Here is a 13,417-nt window from a genome sequence, read left to right as displayed (position 1 = left end):
GAATTAAGAAAACTTGCCCACCTCTTTCGGACATGTGCTCTGTGACGTATACACCTTCTCCAAGGTTGGCTTAGGAGAGGCTTTCCTTCTGGGTTTCTCCTTCACACCCATCTGCTTGCTCAGAGGCAAAGCAATCAACCTGGATGTGTGGCAAAAGGTGAGACTTATCAATGCAATAGCTTCAGTTACTAACAGGTTAGCAGATATCCACAGCAGAGTGCAGGGTCACTTGTGTTGGAACAATAGAAAGTGCCTCACAATAGAAGAGCAATGACTAAGAGCAGGAGTAGGCCAATGAGATCACATTTCACCATTTAGGACCATGGCTGCTGTCCTTCTTTAGCTTAACCATCCCACAATATCTCCATTTCCTAAACCTTCAAAAATTTATTCATCCCAAACTTATCATTTAATGACAGAGTCTTGCGATGGAGAATTGATAAAAAGATTCACAATCCTTAACTCTAAAATGGTCAATTGCTTATTTTAGAATGAAATGCCTAGTTCCAGATTCTCCAACCAAGGAGAACATCCTCCCAGTGTCTATCCTGTCCAGCAGCTTTGGCAGCGAGTACGCAAAAATAAAGCTGCATTTTCTGTAAAGCACTGTAAGGTGCTGAGAGGTTGTGGTAAGTGCCATATGAATGCAGTCTTTTCTGGTCTCCCTCCCATTGGGAGGATGTTGTGAAACTTGAGAAGGCTCAAAAGATTTGAAAGCGTTGGAAGACTTGAGCTATAGGGAGAGGCTGAAAAGGCTGGGGCTGTTTTTTCTGGAGCCTCAGAGGCTGAGGGGTGACCTTATAGAGGTTTATAAAATCATGAGGCATAGATAGGGGAAATAGCCAAGGTCTCTTCCCTAGGATGGGGGAGTTCAGAGGGCATAAGTTTAAGGTGACAGGGGAAAGATTTAAAAAAGGGACCCAAGGGGCACCTTTGTCATGCAGAGAACGGTGTGTGTATGGAATGAGCTGCCCGAGGAAGTGGTGGAAGCTGGTACAATTACATCATTTAAAAGGCATCTGGATGGGCATATGAATAGGAACGGTTTAGAGGGATACGGGCCAAATGCTGGCAGATGGGCCTAGATTAAGTTCGGATATCTGGTCAACATGGACAAGTTAGACTGAAGGGACTGTTTTCATGCTGTACAGCTCTATGACTGACTCTAAACTCAGCTACCACACAGCTGACCGTGATACAGATCATTCCCTGGTGTGCAGAGTTGGGATGCAATCCTGGAATTATTTTTCATTCTATCCAGAAATGACATCCTCAATGTCAGCTGTCCTGATAATCCAGATTAAAGTCAATAGTTCCTCAGCTCCAATGAACAAGAGCTCAGTGTTTGATGTTTCAATAAATCGCCTCTCATTCTAACTTCGAATAAATTATAGGCAAACTCTCTACTTGAAGAATTTACAGAACTTTGGTTCGTTCCTTCAAGGACTAGGGAAGCATGCATTGCCAGAGGGATGTAAAATACGCCGTACTCTAGGTTTGAGGGGTTACCAGACTGTGTTAACTGATTTCTCTCCATAAATGTTACTGGACCTGCTGAGCTTTTCCAGCAACTCCTGCTTTTTGTTCCTGCTGTTGTGCTCTAGGTCTGGTCAGTCCTGCACAATTGAGGCAAGATTTCTTTTACTCATACTCCAATTCCTTGGTTAAAAGTAGTTATAAATCATTTGCTTTCCTAATTATTCACTGTACCTGAAGTTAGCTTACTGAGTTGTGCACAGGGACACCCAGATCCCTTTAAATACCAATGTTTCACTTTTATCATTGAAATATCTTCTACTTTCCCACTTTGTACTTCTCCAGTTGATGCATTCCATCAGCAATGCTTTTGGCCATCCACTGAACCACCTATATAGCAATGAGGCTGCAAAGAAATATGTATAAATAGCAAATCTGTAAACATTAGTAGAGGAGGATTCTGGTTAATCCATGGAGGACAGGAAAAATTTCTGGCTGAAAACAACAGCAGTTTTAAAAGGGAGAAAAACAGACAAAGGAAGCACATGGTGAGGACAGTGCAGGGGAGAGGGGGAGAGAAACTGACACAGCAATGAACCTGCACAGTTACTGCCTTTGCTGTTTGAATTCATGTATCGCTGGACTTGAGTGAATCTGGGAAAATTAACAAACAGTAAAATTCACAACTGACCTCTGAGGAACTGTTTGGATGAAGCTCACAGCACAGAAGCAAATAAGTGTATTGTTTTTAAGTGACCTACAGAAAGTATGCAGTATTGAGTAGAGTGGGTTCTTTCTTGATTATGTTTTTTGAGATATGGCTCGATTAAACTTAAAATAGAAGCCATAACTATTAATTTAACCTAGGACAGTGTTTTGTAGAGGAATAAGTCGGTTATTTTCTGGGTCTGTAGATTGTGAAGGAGCAAAAATGCACTTGTCAGATGTGGGAGTTTAAAGAGAGTTTAAGGGCTACTGCAGATTATATCTGCAATAAATGCTGTTGGTTGCGAATCTCATCAGGTCGAATGGATCGGTTGGAGAGACAGTTAGAAGCAATGAGGAATTTGCAACAGCATGTGATGGATGGCAGTTTTGGAGGGGGGTGGTGGTGGGGAGGAGGAGAGGGGGGGGGGGGGGGGGAGGGGGGAGGGGAGGGGATGAAGGAGAGAGAAAAAGTCTCAGATACCGTCACATAGATGGGTTAACTTCAGAAAAGAACAGAGTTTGGCAGCTAGTGCAGGAGCGTTCTGTGGCTATACCCATTTCAAACAAGAATGCTGTTTTGGAAATGTAGGGGGTGATGGATTCTCAGGGGAATGTAGCATGAACAGCCAAGTTTCTGTTATTGAGACTGGCTCTAATGCAGTGGGGGGGTACGTCGGGTTCCAAGAGATCAATTGTGTCAGGGAAACGCTCTAGTCAGAGGTAGACAAACATTTCTGTGGTCAGCAGCGAAAAATCAGAATGGTGTGTTGCTTCCCTGGTGTCAGGATCAAGGATGTCTCCGAGAGGGTGCAGAATGTTCTCATGGGGGAAGAGGGGCCAGTAAGAGGTCATTGTCCACATTGGTTCCAATGATATAGGAAGGGAAAAGGTTGAGATTCTGAAGGAAGATTACAGAGAGTTAGGCAGGAATTTAAAAAGGAGGTCCTCAAGAGTATTAATATCTGGATTACTCTTAGTGCTATGGGTTAGTGAGGACAGGAATAGGAAGATAAAACAGATGAACACATGGCTGAGGAGCTGGTGTATGGGAGAAGGATTCACATTTTTGGACCATTGGAACCTCTTTTGGGGTAGAAGTGACTTGTACAAGAAGGACAGTTTGCATCTAAATTGGAAGGGGACTAATATACTGGCAGGGAAATTTGCTAGAGCTGTTCAGGAGGATTTAAACTAGTAAGGTGGCAGGATAGCACCCAGGGAGATAGTGAGGAAAGAGATCAATCTGAGACTGGTATAGTTGAGAACAGAAGTGAGTCAAAAATCAGGGCAGGCAGGGACAAGGTAGGACCAATAAATTAAACTGCATTTATTTCAATGCAAGGGGCCTAACAGGGAAGGCAGATGAACTCAGGGCATGGTTAGGAACATGGGACTGGGATATCATAGCAATTACAGAAACATGGCTCAGGGATGGGCAGGACTGGCAAGTTCATGTTCCAGGATACAAATGCAACAGGAAGGAAAGAAAGGGAGGCAAGAGGAGGAGGGGGGGGGGGGGGGGGGGGGGGGAAAAAGAGAAATGTGTGTGGCATTTTTGATAAGGGATAGCATTACAGCTGTGCTGAAATGAGAATATTCCTGGAAATACATCCAAGGAAGTTATTTGGGTGGAACTAAGAAATAAGAAAGGGATGATCACCTTATTGGGATTGTATTATAGACCCCCTAATAGTCACAGGGAAATTGAGAAACAAACTTGTAACGAGATCTCAGCTATCCGTAAGAATAATAGGGTGGTTATGGTAGGGGATTTTAACTTTCCAAACATCGACTGGTTCTGCCATGGTGTTAAAGGTTAGGTGGAGGGGAATTTGTTAAGGGTGTACAAGACAATTTTCTGATTCAATTTGTGGATGTACCTACTAGAGAAGGTGCAAAACTTGACCTACTCCTGGGAAATAAGGCAGGGCAGGTGACTGAGTTGTCAGTGGGGGAGCACTTTGGAGCCAGTGACCATAATTCTATTAGATTTAAAATAGTGATGGAAAAGGATAGACCAGATCTAAAAGTTGAAGTTTTAAATTGGAGAAAGGCCAATTTAAATGGAATTAGCCAAAAATGTTCAAAATTGGGGCAGATGTTCACAGGTAAAGGGACAGCTGGAAAATGGGAAGCCTTCAGAAATGAGATAACAAGAATCCAGAGAAAGTATATTCCTGTTAGGGTGAAAGGGAAGGCTGGTAGGTATAGGGAATGCTGGATGACTAAAGAAATGGAGGGTTTGGTTAAGAAAAAGAAGGAAGCATATGTAAGGAATAGACAGAATAGATCGAGTGAATCCTTAGAAGAGTATAAAGGCAGTAGGAGGATACTTAAGAGGGAAATCAGGAGGGCAAAAAGGAGACATGAGATAGCTTTGGCAAATAGAATTAAGGAGAATCCAAAAGGATTTTTACAAATACATAAAGGACAAAAGGGTGACCAGGGAGAGAACAGGGCCCCTCAAAGAACAGCAAGGTGGCCTTTGTGTGGAGCCACAGGAGATGGGGGAGATACAAAATGAATATCTTGCATCGGTATTTACTGTGGAAAAGGACATGGAAGATATAGAAAGTAGCGAAATAGATGGTGACACCTTACAAAAATGTCCAGATTACAGAGGAGGAAGTGCTGGATATCTTGAAATGGGTAAAGGTGAATAAATCCCCAGGACTTGATCAGGTGTACCTGAGAACTCTGTGGGAAACTAGAGAAGTGATATCTCTTGCTGAGATATTTGTATCATCTATAATCACAGGTGAGGTGCCAGAAGACTGTAGGTTGGCAAACGTGGTGCTACTGTTTAAGAAGGGTGGTAAGGACAAGTCAGGGAACTATAGGCCGGTGAGCCTGATGTTGGTGGTGGGCAAGTTGTTGGAGGAAATCCTGAGGGACAGGATGTACATGTGGAAAGGCAAGGACTGATTAGGGATAGCCAACTTGGCTTTTTGCGTGGGAAATAGTGTCTCACAAACTTGATTGTTACTACTTCAAAAAGCACAGAGGATTGATGAGGGCAGAGCGGTAGATGTGATTTATATGGACTACAGTAAGGTTTTCGACAAGGTTCCCAAGGGAGACTGGTTAGCAAGGTTAGATCTCATGGAATACAGGGAGAACTAACCATTTGGATACAGAACTGGCTCAAAGGAGACAGGGTGATGGTGGGAGGTTGTTTTTCCAGACTGGAGGCCTGTGACCAGTGGAGCGCCACAAGGATCGGTGCTGGGCCCTCTACTGTTTGTCATTTACATAAATGATTTGAATGCGAGCATAAGAGGTACAGTTAGTAAGTTTGCAGATGACACCAAAATTGGAGGTGTAGTGGACCGCAAAGAATGTTACCTCAGATTACAACAGGATATTGATCAGAATGGCCAATGGGCTGAGAAGAGGCAGATGGAGTTTAATTCAGATAAATGTGAGGTGCTGCATTTTGGGGAAGCAAATCTTAGCAGGACTTATACACTTAAATGGTAAGGTCCCAGGGAGTGTTGCTGAACAAAGACCTTGGAGTGCAGGCTCATAACTCCTTGAAAGTGGAGTAGCAGGTAGAAAGGATAGTGAAGGTGGTATTTGGTATGCTTTTCTTTATTGGTCAGAGTATTGAGTACAGGAGTTTGGAGGTAATGTTGCGGCTGTACAGGACATTGGTTAGGCCATTGTTGGAATATTGTGTGCAATTCTGGTCTCCTTCCTATCGGAAAGATGTTGTGAAAACTTGAAAGGGTTCAGAAAAGACTTACAAGGATGTTGCCAGGGTTGAAGGATTTGAGCTATAGGGAGAGGCTGAACAGGATAGGGCTGTTTTCCCTGGAGCGGAGGCTGAGGGGTGATCTCAGAGATTTACAAAGTTATGAGGGGCATGGATAGGATAAATAGACTCCGCGGGGTTGGGGAGTCCAGAACTAGAGGGCATAGGTTTATGGCTAGAGGGGAAAGATATAAAAAGGGACCTGAGGGGCAACTTTTTCACAAAGGGTGGTACATGCATGGAATGAGCTGCCAGATGAAGTGTTGGAGGCTGGTACAATTGCAACATTTAAAAGTCATTTGGATGGGTATATGAATAGGGAGGGTTGGGAGGGATATGGGCCGGTGGGACTAGATTGGGTTAGGATATTTGGTCAGTATGGACGGGTTGGACCAAAGGGTCTGTTTCCATGCTGTACATCTCTATGACCTTGATAACTATGTGTTTAATCTGAATGAACACTCAATCTGTGCAGTGCATGCCGACTGCATCTTTGATATGGCTTATGTTATTCACTTAGACCATCATTGGATTCCTAAAGCTTCATCTCCAGGATTGATCTCTCAATAACAGCTCAGTACAGACTGAACTCCTGACTGTGTGCTTAATATACTATTTGCAATATTGGATTCAGCCAGTTAAACAAAATAACTCAAGATTAGCCTTTAAACTATAGTGCATGAATTATTTGTTTGGGTCAACTTACTTGCAAATTCTCACTAACAAGGCATTAACTATTCAAATGAAATTTTAACTAGTGCTGTATGGATGGAAGGGTGTGTCATAGTCACTGGATGGAGTAGTAAAGCAGCAACTAAACCAAGTACCCACGATAATAAAGGCCTAGTATTTGTATACAGGTCGCAGCTTTCTATCGAGATGATCACTCTGTGGTGGCCAGTTCTATTAAGCATTGCTTGGTGCAGCCAGAGTGCTCTACATGGTGTTAAAAAAGGTACAGGACTCCTTGACCAGCCAGTGACTGCCTTCCAGCTGTCAGTGTCTGCAGATGCAAACTTTACATCTGAGTTACAGGTGTCCTTATAGCAAAAGAGGTATGAACATCCAAGTGGCTAGTTCACTATAGGGGACTTTGAACATGGCCAAACTAGAAATAATTGTATTAACAAGAGTGTGTTTACTGATGGAATTATCACCCTCCAGGACCTCAGTTGGCAACGTAATCCTGGGCATCTTTTGGCAACACTTGGCTGCGAAAGATAAGAACCATTCGTTCAGCCTATCCTACATTGTCCAGGTCTCATCACTGCAGACAAAGAGTGCGTACAGGATGCAGGCTTGGGAGACCCTCAGTTTGGTATTCAGCTTCTGCAACGTATGCATCGATTCAACATCGTGAGACAGATTGCTGGTGATTGTGGAGCCTGGATACGAGAGGCCATCACCAAATCTCCACTACACAGGAGTCTCAGTCTAGGTTTAGTGTTAAAGTATTTTAGGTGGAACTTGAACCAAACACTATCCAACACAATTATAACTGAGGTTTCTCCCAAGATGAAAATGCTAGATTCCACACTGCTTCTGCTTCCCTGCATCTTCATTAAAAAAAAAGGACTATGGTGTATCCTATCCTAGCCTTTTCGTGGTGTTCTTCTGTGGACTCAATTACTAGAACACAGGAAGCAGCCCATTCTGTGCACATGTTTGCTTGGAGAGCCAATATCTCATCCAGTGAGCAAACCCTATGCAATATTCTATTTTTAACCACCTCATTCCCTTTTGAATGCCTTGATTGAACCTGCCCCCCCTCTCTCACACAGGCAAGGCATTCTAGAGCCTAACCATTCATTGCATGAGAAAGGTTTTCCTCACATCCTTTTTACTTATTACTTTAAACCTCTGCCCTCTTAATCCTTTCCGGACAGCCAAAGGTTTCACGTTATTTACTCTATCCTGATTGCTCAGGGATTTCCAAAATTTCCATCAGATTTTCTCTCAGCCTTCTCCTTCCTAGTGTTATGACATGGGGTTAAACACCTCTGCTAATTTAAACCAGCAACACAGATAAGATTCGCTCCATGCAGGAGCGATCTGTTAAAATTCAAGGGGCAGAGAAGTATCCTAAAGGTCACTACTGAAAAGAATAAAGTTCTTAAACTTTTATTCAAGTCTAACAAAATTTTAACTATAACTCCTTTTTCAAACCTTTCTACCACCTCCCCCTCTATAATACTGATTGGATAAAAATCTGAATTATGATTGACAAAACAAATCATGTTTCCAAAAACCAGTCAGCTTTGCCAAGTGTCCTCTAGATTTTCCTCGGTCTTTTCAGGGATTCTGCGACCCCGGTCTTCAATAGGTAAAGGTACCTTCAAGACAGCAGATCTTTCTGCAAGCTGTCTCTCTAGTGGCTGGTGCTATCTGCTCTTTACCATTCTAACTGTTCAAAATCTGACATTTATACCCCAAAACACAGATCATTTAATTGATTTAGCGTTGTCAAAACTTTTTCCCCCCATATTGGATTGGATTTTGGTAAGTTGGGGCATAATTTAAACTGATTGACCAAATTTGAGTTTGTGTATCCTGGCAACACAGCTCTTAGCTAGTTGTTTCAATCAACCGTTACATTTTAAATTTACTGTTCTTCTTGAAAGTGCTTGAATGCTTTTCAATGTTCGTAAAAAAAGGTATAGTACACCCACATCTTCATAACACAGATAGTCCCAACATCTCCAATCAATCAGTCTTTCCATCTGGAATGCCTCATCCTAGGAACAATTTTCGTAAATTCTTCTGCACTCTCTCCAATGTACTCATATCCACCCTAAAGTGTAGTGCCCAGAACTGGACTGTAGTGCCCAGAACAGCCCAGCTGAGGCCAAATCTGGTTTTATACATAAGGACAGGCCAAAATGAATGAAAATAATGCATATTAGTGATACCTTTCAAACAGATAACGGACAGCGATAAACACAAATGCATATGGGATCGAGATGAAAAGGTCACGAGGCCGTGGATATCGGTCATGATCTGAATCTTCCATATCTTTCCATGTGATTCCTGGAGGAAGCCAATATTCATGATGCCACAGCCACTTGTCCAGGAAAGACGACATCCTAGAGACAAAAAAAACCAAACAAACAGGTGGTCAACACTAACTCCTTCCAGTTCACTGTCTTACACTTCCCTGGAATCCACCTCAATCGGTCTGAGATTTTTGAAGTAAGTGTGAACCAGTTTGTATTGGAGTCTGAGCACAGGGCAGAATCCCACTCATGTTGAAGTATAAAGGAGCTCAATCTCAAGTAGACCACAAGAGAGTGCCAAACACTAAGGACAGGGTGGCTCAGTGGTTAGCACTGCTGCCTCTCAGCACCAGGAACCCGGCTTCGATTCCAGTCTCATTCAACTGATCTATTGAGTTTGTATGTTGCCTGTGTCTGAATGGGTTTCCTCCCACAGTCCAAAGATGTGCAGGTTAGGTGAATTGGCCATGCTAAATTGCCCATTGCGTTCAGGGATGTGCAGGCTCAGTGGATTAGCCATAGGAAATGCAGGGTTACAGGGATAGGGGAGGGGAGTGGGTCTGGATGGAATGCTGTTCAGAGGTGGGCGTGGGCATGGACTGGACTGGACTGAACTGAACGGCCTGCTTCCACACTGTAGGGATTCTACAATATGCAAGCAAAATTCCTGGATACATATCTGGGTGATGGCACTAGATATTAGTTTAGGAGAGATTTATTTTATATAAATTACTTTTCCAGAGATAAACTGATCTTATATTTTCACCCTATATTTGTTCCATACTAATGAAACCATGCAAGGAGACATTTCAGGACTTCAGCAGAAGCAGCATTGACACTCCAGCACACTACTGGAGTGCTACACTTTCAGAGATGTCATCATGCATTATTAAAACAGGGGCCCAATCTTGCTTACCTCAGTGAATGCAAACGATCCTGCAGAATTATTTTAAGGCACAGGGGAGTCATTCCCACTGTCCTGATGAATATGTATCTCGGCCAACGTTACAAAAGACAGTTAGTTCACCACTACATTGCAAATTGGCTTTTACATTTCCTGCATTTACAACGACTACATTTCAGGAAGGACTTCAATTGGCTATAAACTGCCTTGAGATGAAGTTGTCATAAAGGATGCTAAGTAAATGCAATTATTACTTTTAAATATTCATAGTTTAAAGATACAATTTCTCTCCAATGGTTTAGCTTCCAGTACAGTCACTCTGATTTAAAGAACATGGACACAGCAAATGTTCACATTGCCTATGATGATGTGAATACTGAGTAGAGAGAGCAAATCTTTAATAGTTAAACCCTCGCCACAATGAACCACAACTGCATATCCCAGAACTAGTGAGTTCACTCTTCACCACACCTGAACGTTATTTGAGGTTCACCAACTAAAAGAAATCCCAGTTGAGGAATGCTATTGGGGAGATTTGCACCAACAGCAGACTAGGCCATCCCACAGTGATGCCCCTCAACTGTCAAGAGTGTGAAGACTGAGACCTTGCTCAAGTGCCAGAGAGACTGGCACCATGGCATGATAACCTAACTGAGGCATTAGTGTCTGAAGGAGATGGGAGAAAGTTAAAAACCCAGGCGAAAAGATTTTAAACATTTGTTAAAAAAACTGTGGATGCGGGAAAATCAGAAACAAAATCAAATTGCTTGAAAAACTCCAACCAGCCAACACCTGTGGAGAGGGAGCAGAGTAAGCCTTTCAGTTCCAGAAGATTCTGAAGGGTCACTGGATCTTCAACATTAACTCTGCTTTCTCTCCACAGATGTGAGACCTGAGTTTTTCCAGCAATTTCACTCAGGTTGGGCATCTGTGGCAAGAAAACAGTGTTTTAGGTCTAGTGACCCATCTTCAGAATCTTCCAGAACCAAAAAAGGTTTACTCTACTTCCTTTCCACAGATGCTGCCTGACCTGAGTTTTTCCAGCAATTTCAGATGTTGTTTTTAAGAATTTGAGTTTTGAGACACACACAATGAACCCATGCTCAACCCACTTACAACAAACCCAAGGTCAATTAAAGCATGTTTATTCATTCAGTCAGGCCTAAGTTCCCCATCCCCACCCACACCAATGTTTTTCTTTACAGTAATTACAGGTCACTCTCTATTGGTTTCTTGCTGAACCAGTTCTTGTCCACATTTATTTCACAGCATCACAATATCTGCTGTTGAAACATTGCAGCTGAGGAGGAAATAACATTTCAGACTTAACTCATGCTCATGATACTTCACTGCTCCATTAATTAAATATTGGGAGACACAGGAAGGAGAGACTCTTACTTCCCGTTCCTTAGATATACAATGGCTCAGTGGGCAAGTATATTGCAGGATATGGCAATGAGCCACTCAGAGTCACAGGCTGCAGCCCAGATACAACTAGTGAAGCTTGGAGTGTGAAAAAGGCTATTTGACCTATCAGGTTTGTGCTAGTTCTCTACTAGAATGACTCAAAATGCTCTGTTGGTTTCCTGTAGCCTATCTGCTTTCTCCCTTTAAACATACAGCAGCTTAAAGAATGGAATTGTCTCTGCCTCAACTAGTCCTTTGATCGGTGCAGAGTAGGGCACGTCAACCAGGCAGGAACTACAAACAGCTCAAGCACCCAGTACAGAACGGAAAAGGGAATCAGGCAGGGTTATGAAGACTGATAAGTGGTACCATCATACAGAGATAGGCGTGCATACATACAAATCTACAAAAGCAAAACTAAGAATAACTTTGAACTACTTTGTACCAAAAAAAAACCTGAGTTGAGAAAAAAGCAACAAAAGACACCTCTTTAATGGATTTGGGAATTTTAAATAAGAAGGTTTTCAGGTTGCACATGCAATTTAGCTTGTCCTGCTGTCAAAATGAAAACCCAAATTATTTTGCACACAAAACTACAAATAAGAATCACATTGAAGGTGCAGCTAGGCCCAATGGTCCATTAGTTGGGATACTGGGAAAAAATAACTGAGAAACCGGCAACGTGCCAGAGTTCAGCAATCTTTGAAGATGCAAGTCAGTTCTGTTCAAATTTTAGATCCAAAAATGTTTGTTCTTCTTTATTACAGAAGCTTGTGGGTTCAGGCATGACATGCTGGAACTAATCCAAGCAGAACTGAAGGATTACTGCATTGCCAAAAAGATCACCTTTTTAATGAGGCACTAAAATAAAGCCCCACCTGCCTGCTCACAGATTGAAAAAAATTTAAGTACACGTTCTTTCTACAACCTAATATTCTTCAAATCAATGACTAAAACAAATTAGCCAATCATTTGTTTAGTGCTGTTATTACACTCTAAACAAAAAGGCAGTGGTATTTATACATAAATAATGACGGAACTACAGAACGTAATTCACACAATGAAATAAAAGGTGGTACATTATCTCCTGATTTCACAGCAGCCCACTCGCTCTTTAAAGATTGTTGATGTGTTGCCTTTGCATCTCATTTAAATATTTTCCATTGCTGCTACATGAGCAAGTACAATTTTTCCTTCCATCAGGGCAAGGTCACCAAACCTCAATTTCCTCTACGCCAAGCCCAAAACAAAAGGGTCACTTTATCCAAACACAGCTATATTTAGGCCATTCGCTTTGTCACTTAGAAGTAAAACTGCACTTTTCTTCATTTGAAGAAACATTGTTCTGAATGTACCTCCCCCTTCACACCACAAACAAATAACTTCTGCATTCCAGTTTGTACATTTTTAATCTCTTGCAGCTATAAACATGCTAAAGCACACCTTATTAATTTGAGAAGAGCAGTTGAACACGTGGCTGCAAGGATGGTGTAGGAGGTAGGGCTTAAGGTATTTGGACAATTGGACTGCATTCTAGGGAAGGTGGGACATGTACAAGCAGGACAGGTTGCACCTGAACCAGAAAGGCACCAATATCCTGGGAGGTAGGTTTGCTTGCGCTCTTCGGGGGGGGGGGGTTTAAACTAATTTGGCAGGGGGATGGAATCCGGACTTGTAGTCCAGCAAGTAGGTTAGCTGTTTTTCAGGATGTCGAAGAATGTAGGAGGCTGTGGAGAAGGTAGCACTGACAGGGGGAATACTTGCGGACACTGATGGGCTCAAGTGTGTATACTTCATCGCAAGGAGTATCAGAAATAAGGTGGGTGAACTTAAGGTGTGGATCGGTACTTGGGACTATGATGTTGCGGCTATCACGGAAATGTGGATAGAAGAGGGACAGGAATGGTTGTTGGAAGTTCCTGGTTAAAGACGTTTCAGTAAGATTGGGTGGGGGGGGGGGGGGGGGGGGGTGTTGCTAATTAGAAATGGTATAATGGCTGCAGAAAGGCAGTTCGAGGGGGATCTGCCTTTGGAGGTAGTATGGGCTGAAGTCAGAAATAGGAAAGGAGCAGTCACCTTGTTGGGTGTTTATTATAGGCCCCCCAATAGCAGAGATGTGGAGAAACAGATTTTGGAAAGGTGCAGAAGCCACAAGGTAGTGGTATTGGGCGATTT

General features: G+C 42.6%; 1 protein-coding gene across 2 annotated transcripts in view; it reads right to left on the bottom strand.

The window, feature by feature from the left end:
* The window catches only part of LOC140494601 (ceramide synthase 2-like), a 70,339-nt gene that overhangs the window by 27,788 nt on the left and 29,134 nt on the right, over nt 1-13,417 (bottom strand). For both annotated transcript variants that reach the window (XM_072593954.1, XM_072593953.1), the window contains 2 exons: nt 8,848-9,021; nt 22-139 (listed from right to left, as the gene is read on the bottom strand). In XM_072593954.1, the coding sequence (XP_072450055.1) occupies nt 22-139; nt 8,848-9,020 (291 nt within the window). In that variant the 5' untranslated portion in view covers nt 9,021. The remainder of the gene's footprint in view (nt 1-21; nt 140-8,847; nt 9,022-13,417) is intronic.

The sequence above is a fragment of the Chiloscyllium punctatum genome, chromosome 24 (assembly GCF_047496795.1).
Source record: "Chiloscyllium punctatum isolate Juve2018m chromosome 24, sChiPun1.3, whole genome shotgun sequence".
Taxonomy (NCBI): domain Eukaryota; kingdom Metazoa; phylum Chordata; class Chondrichthyes; order Orectolobiformes; family Hemiscylliidae; genus Chiloscyllium; species Chiloscyllium punctatum.
Note: the sequence above shows the minus strand (reverse complement) of the source record. Positions and strands in the feature narration are given on the sequence as shown.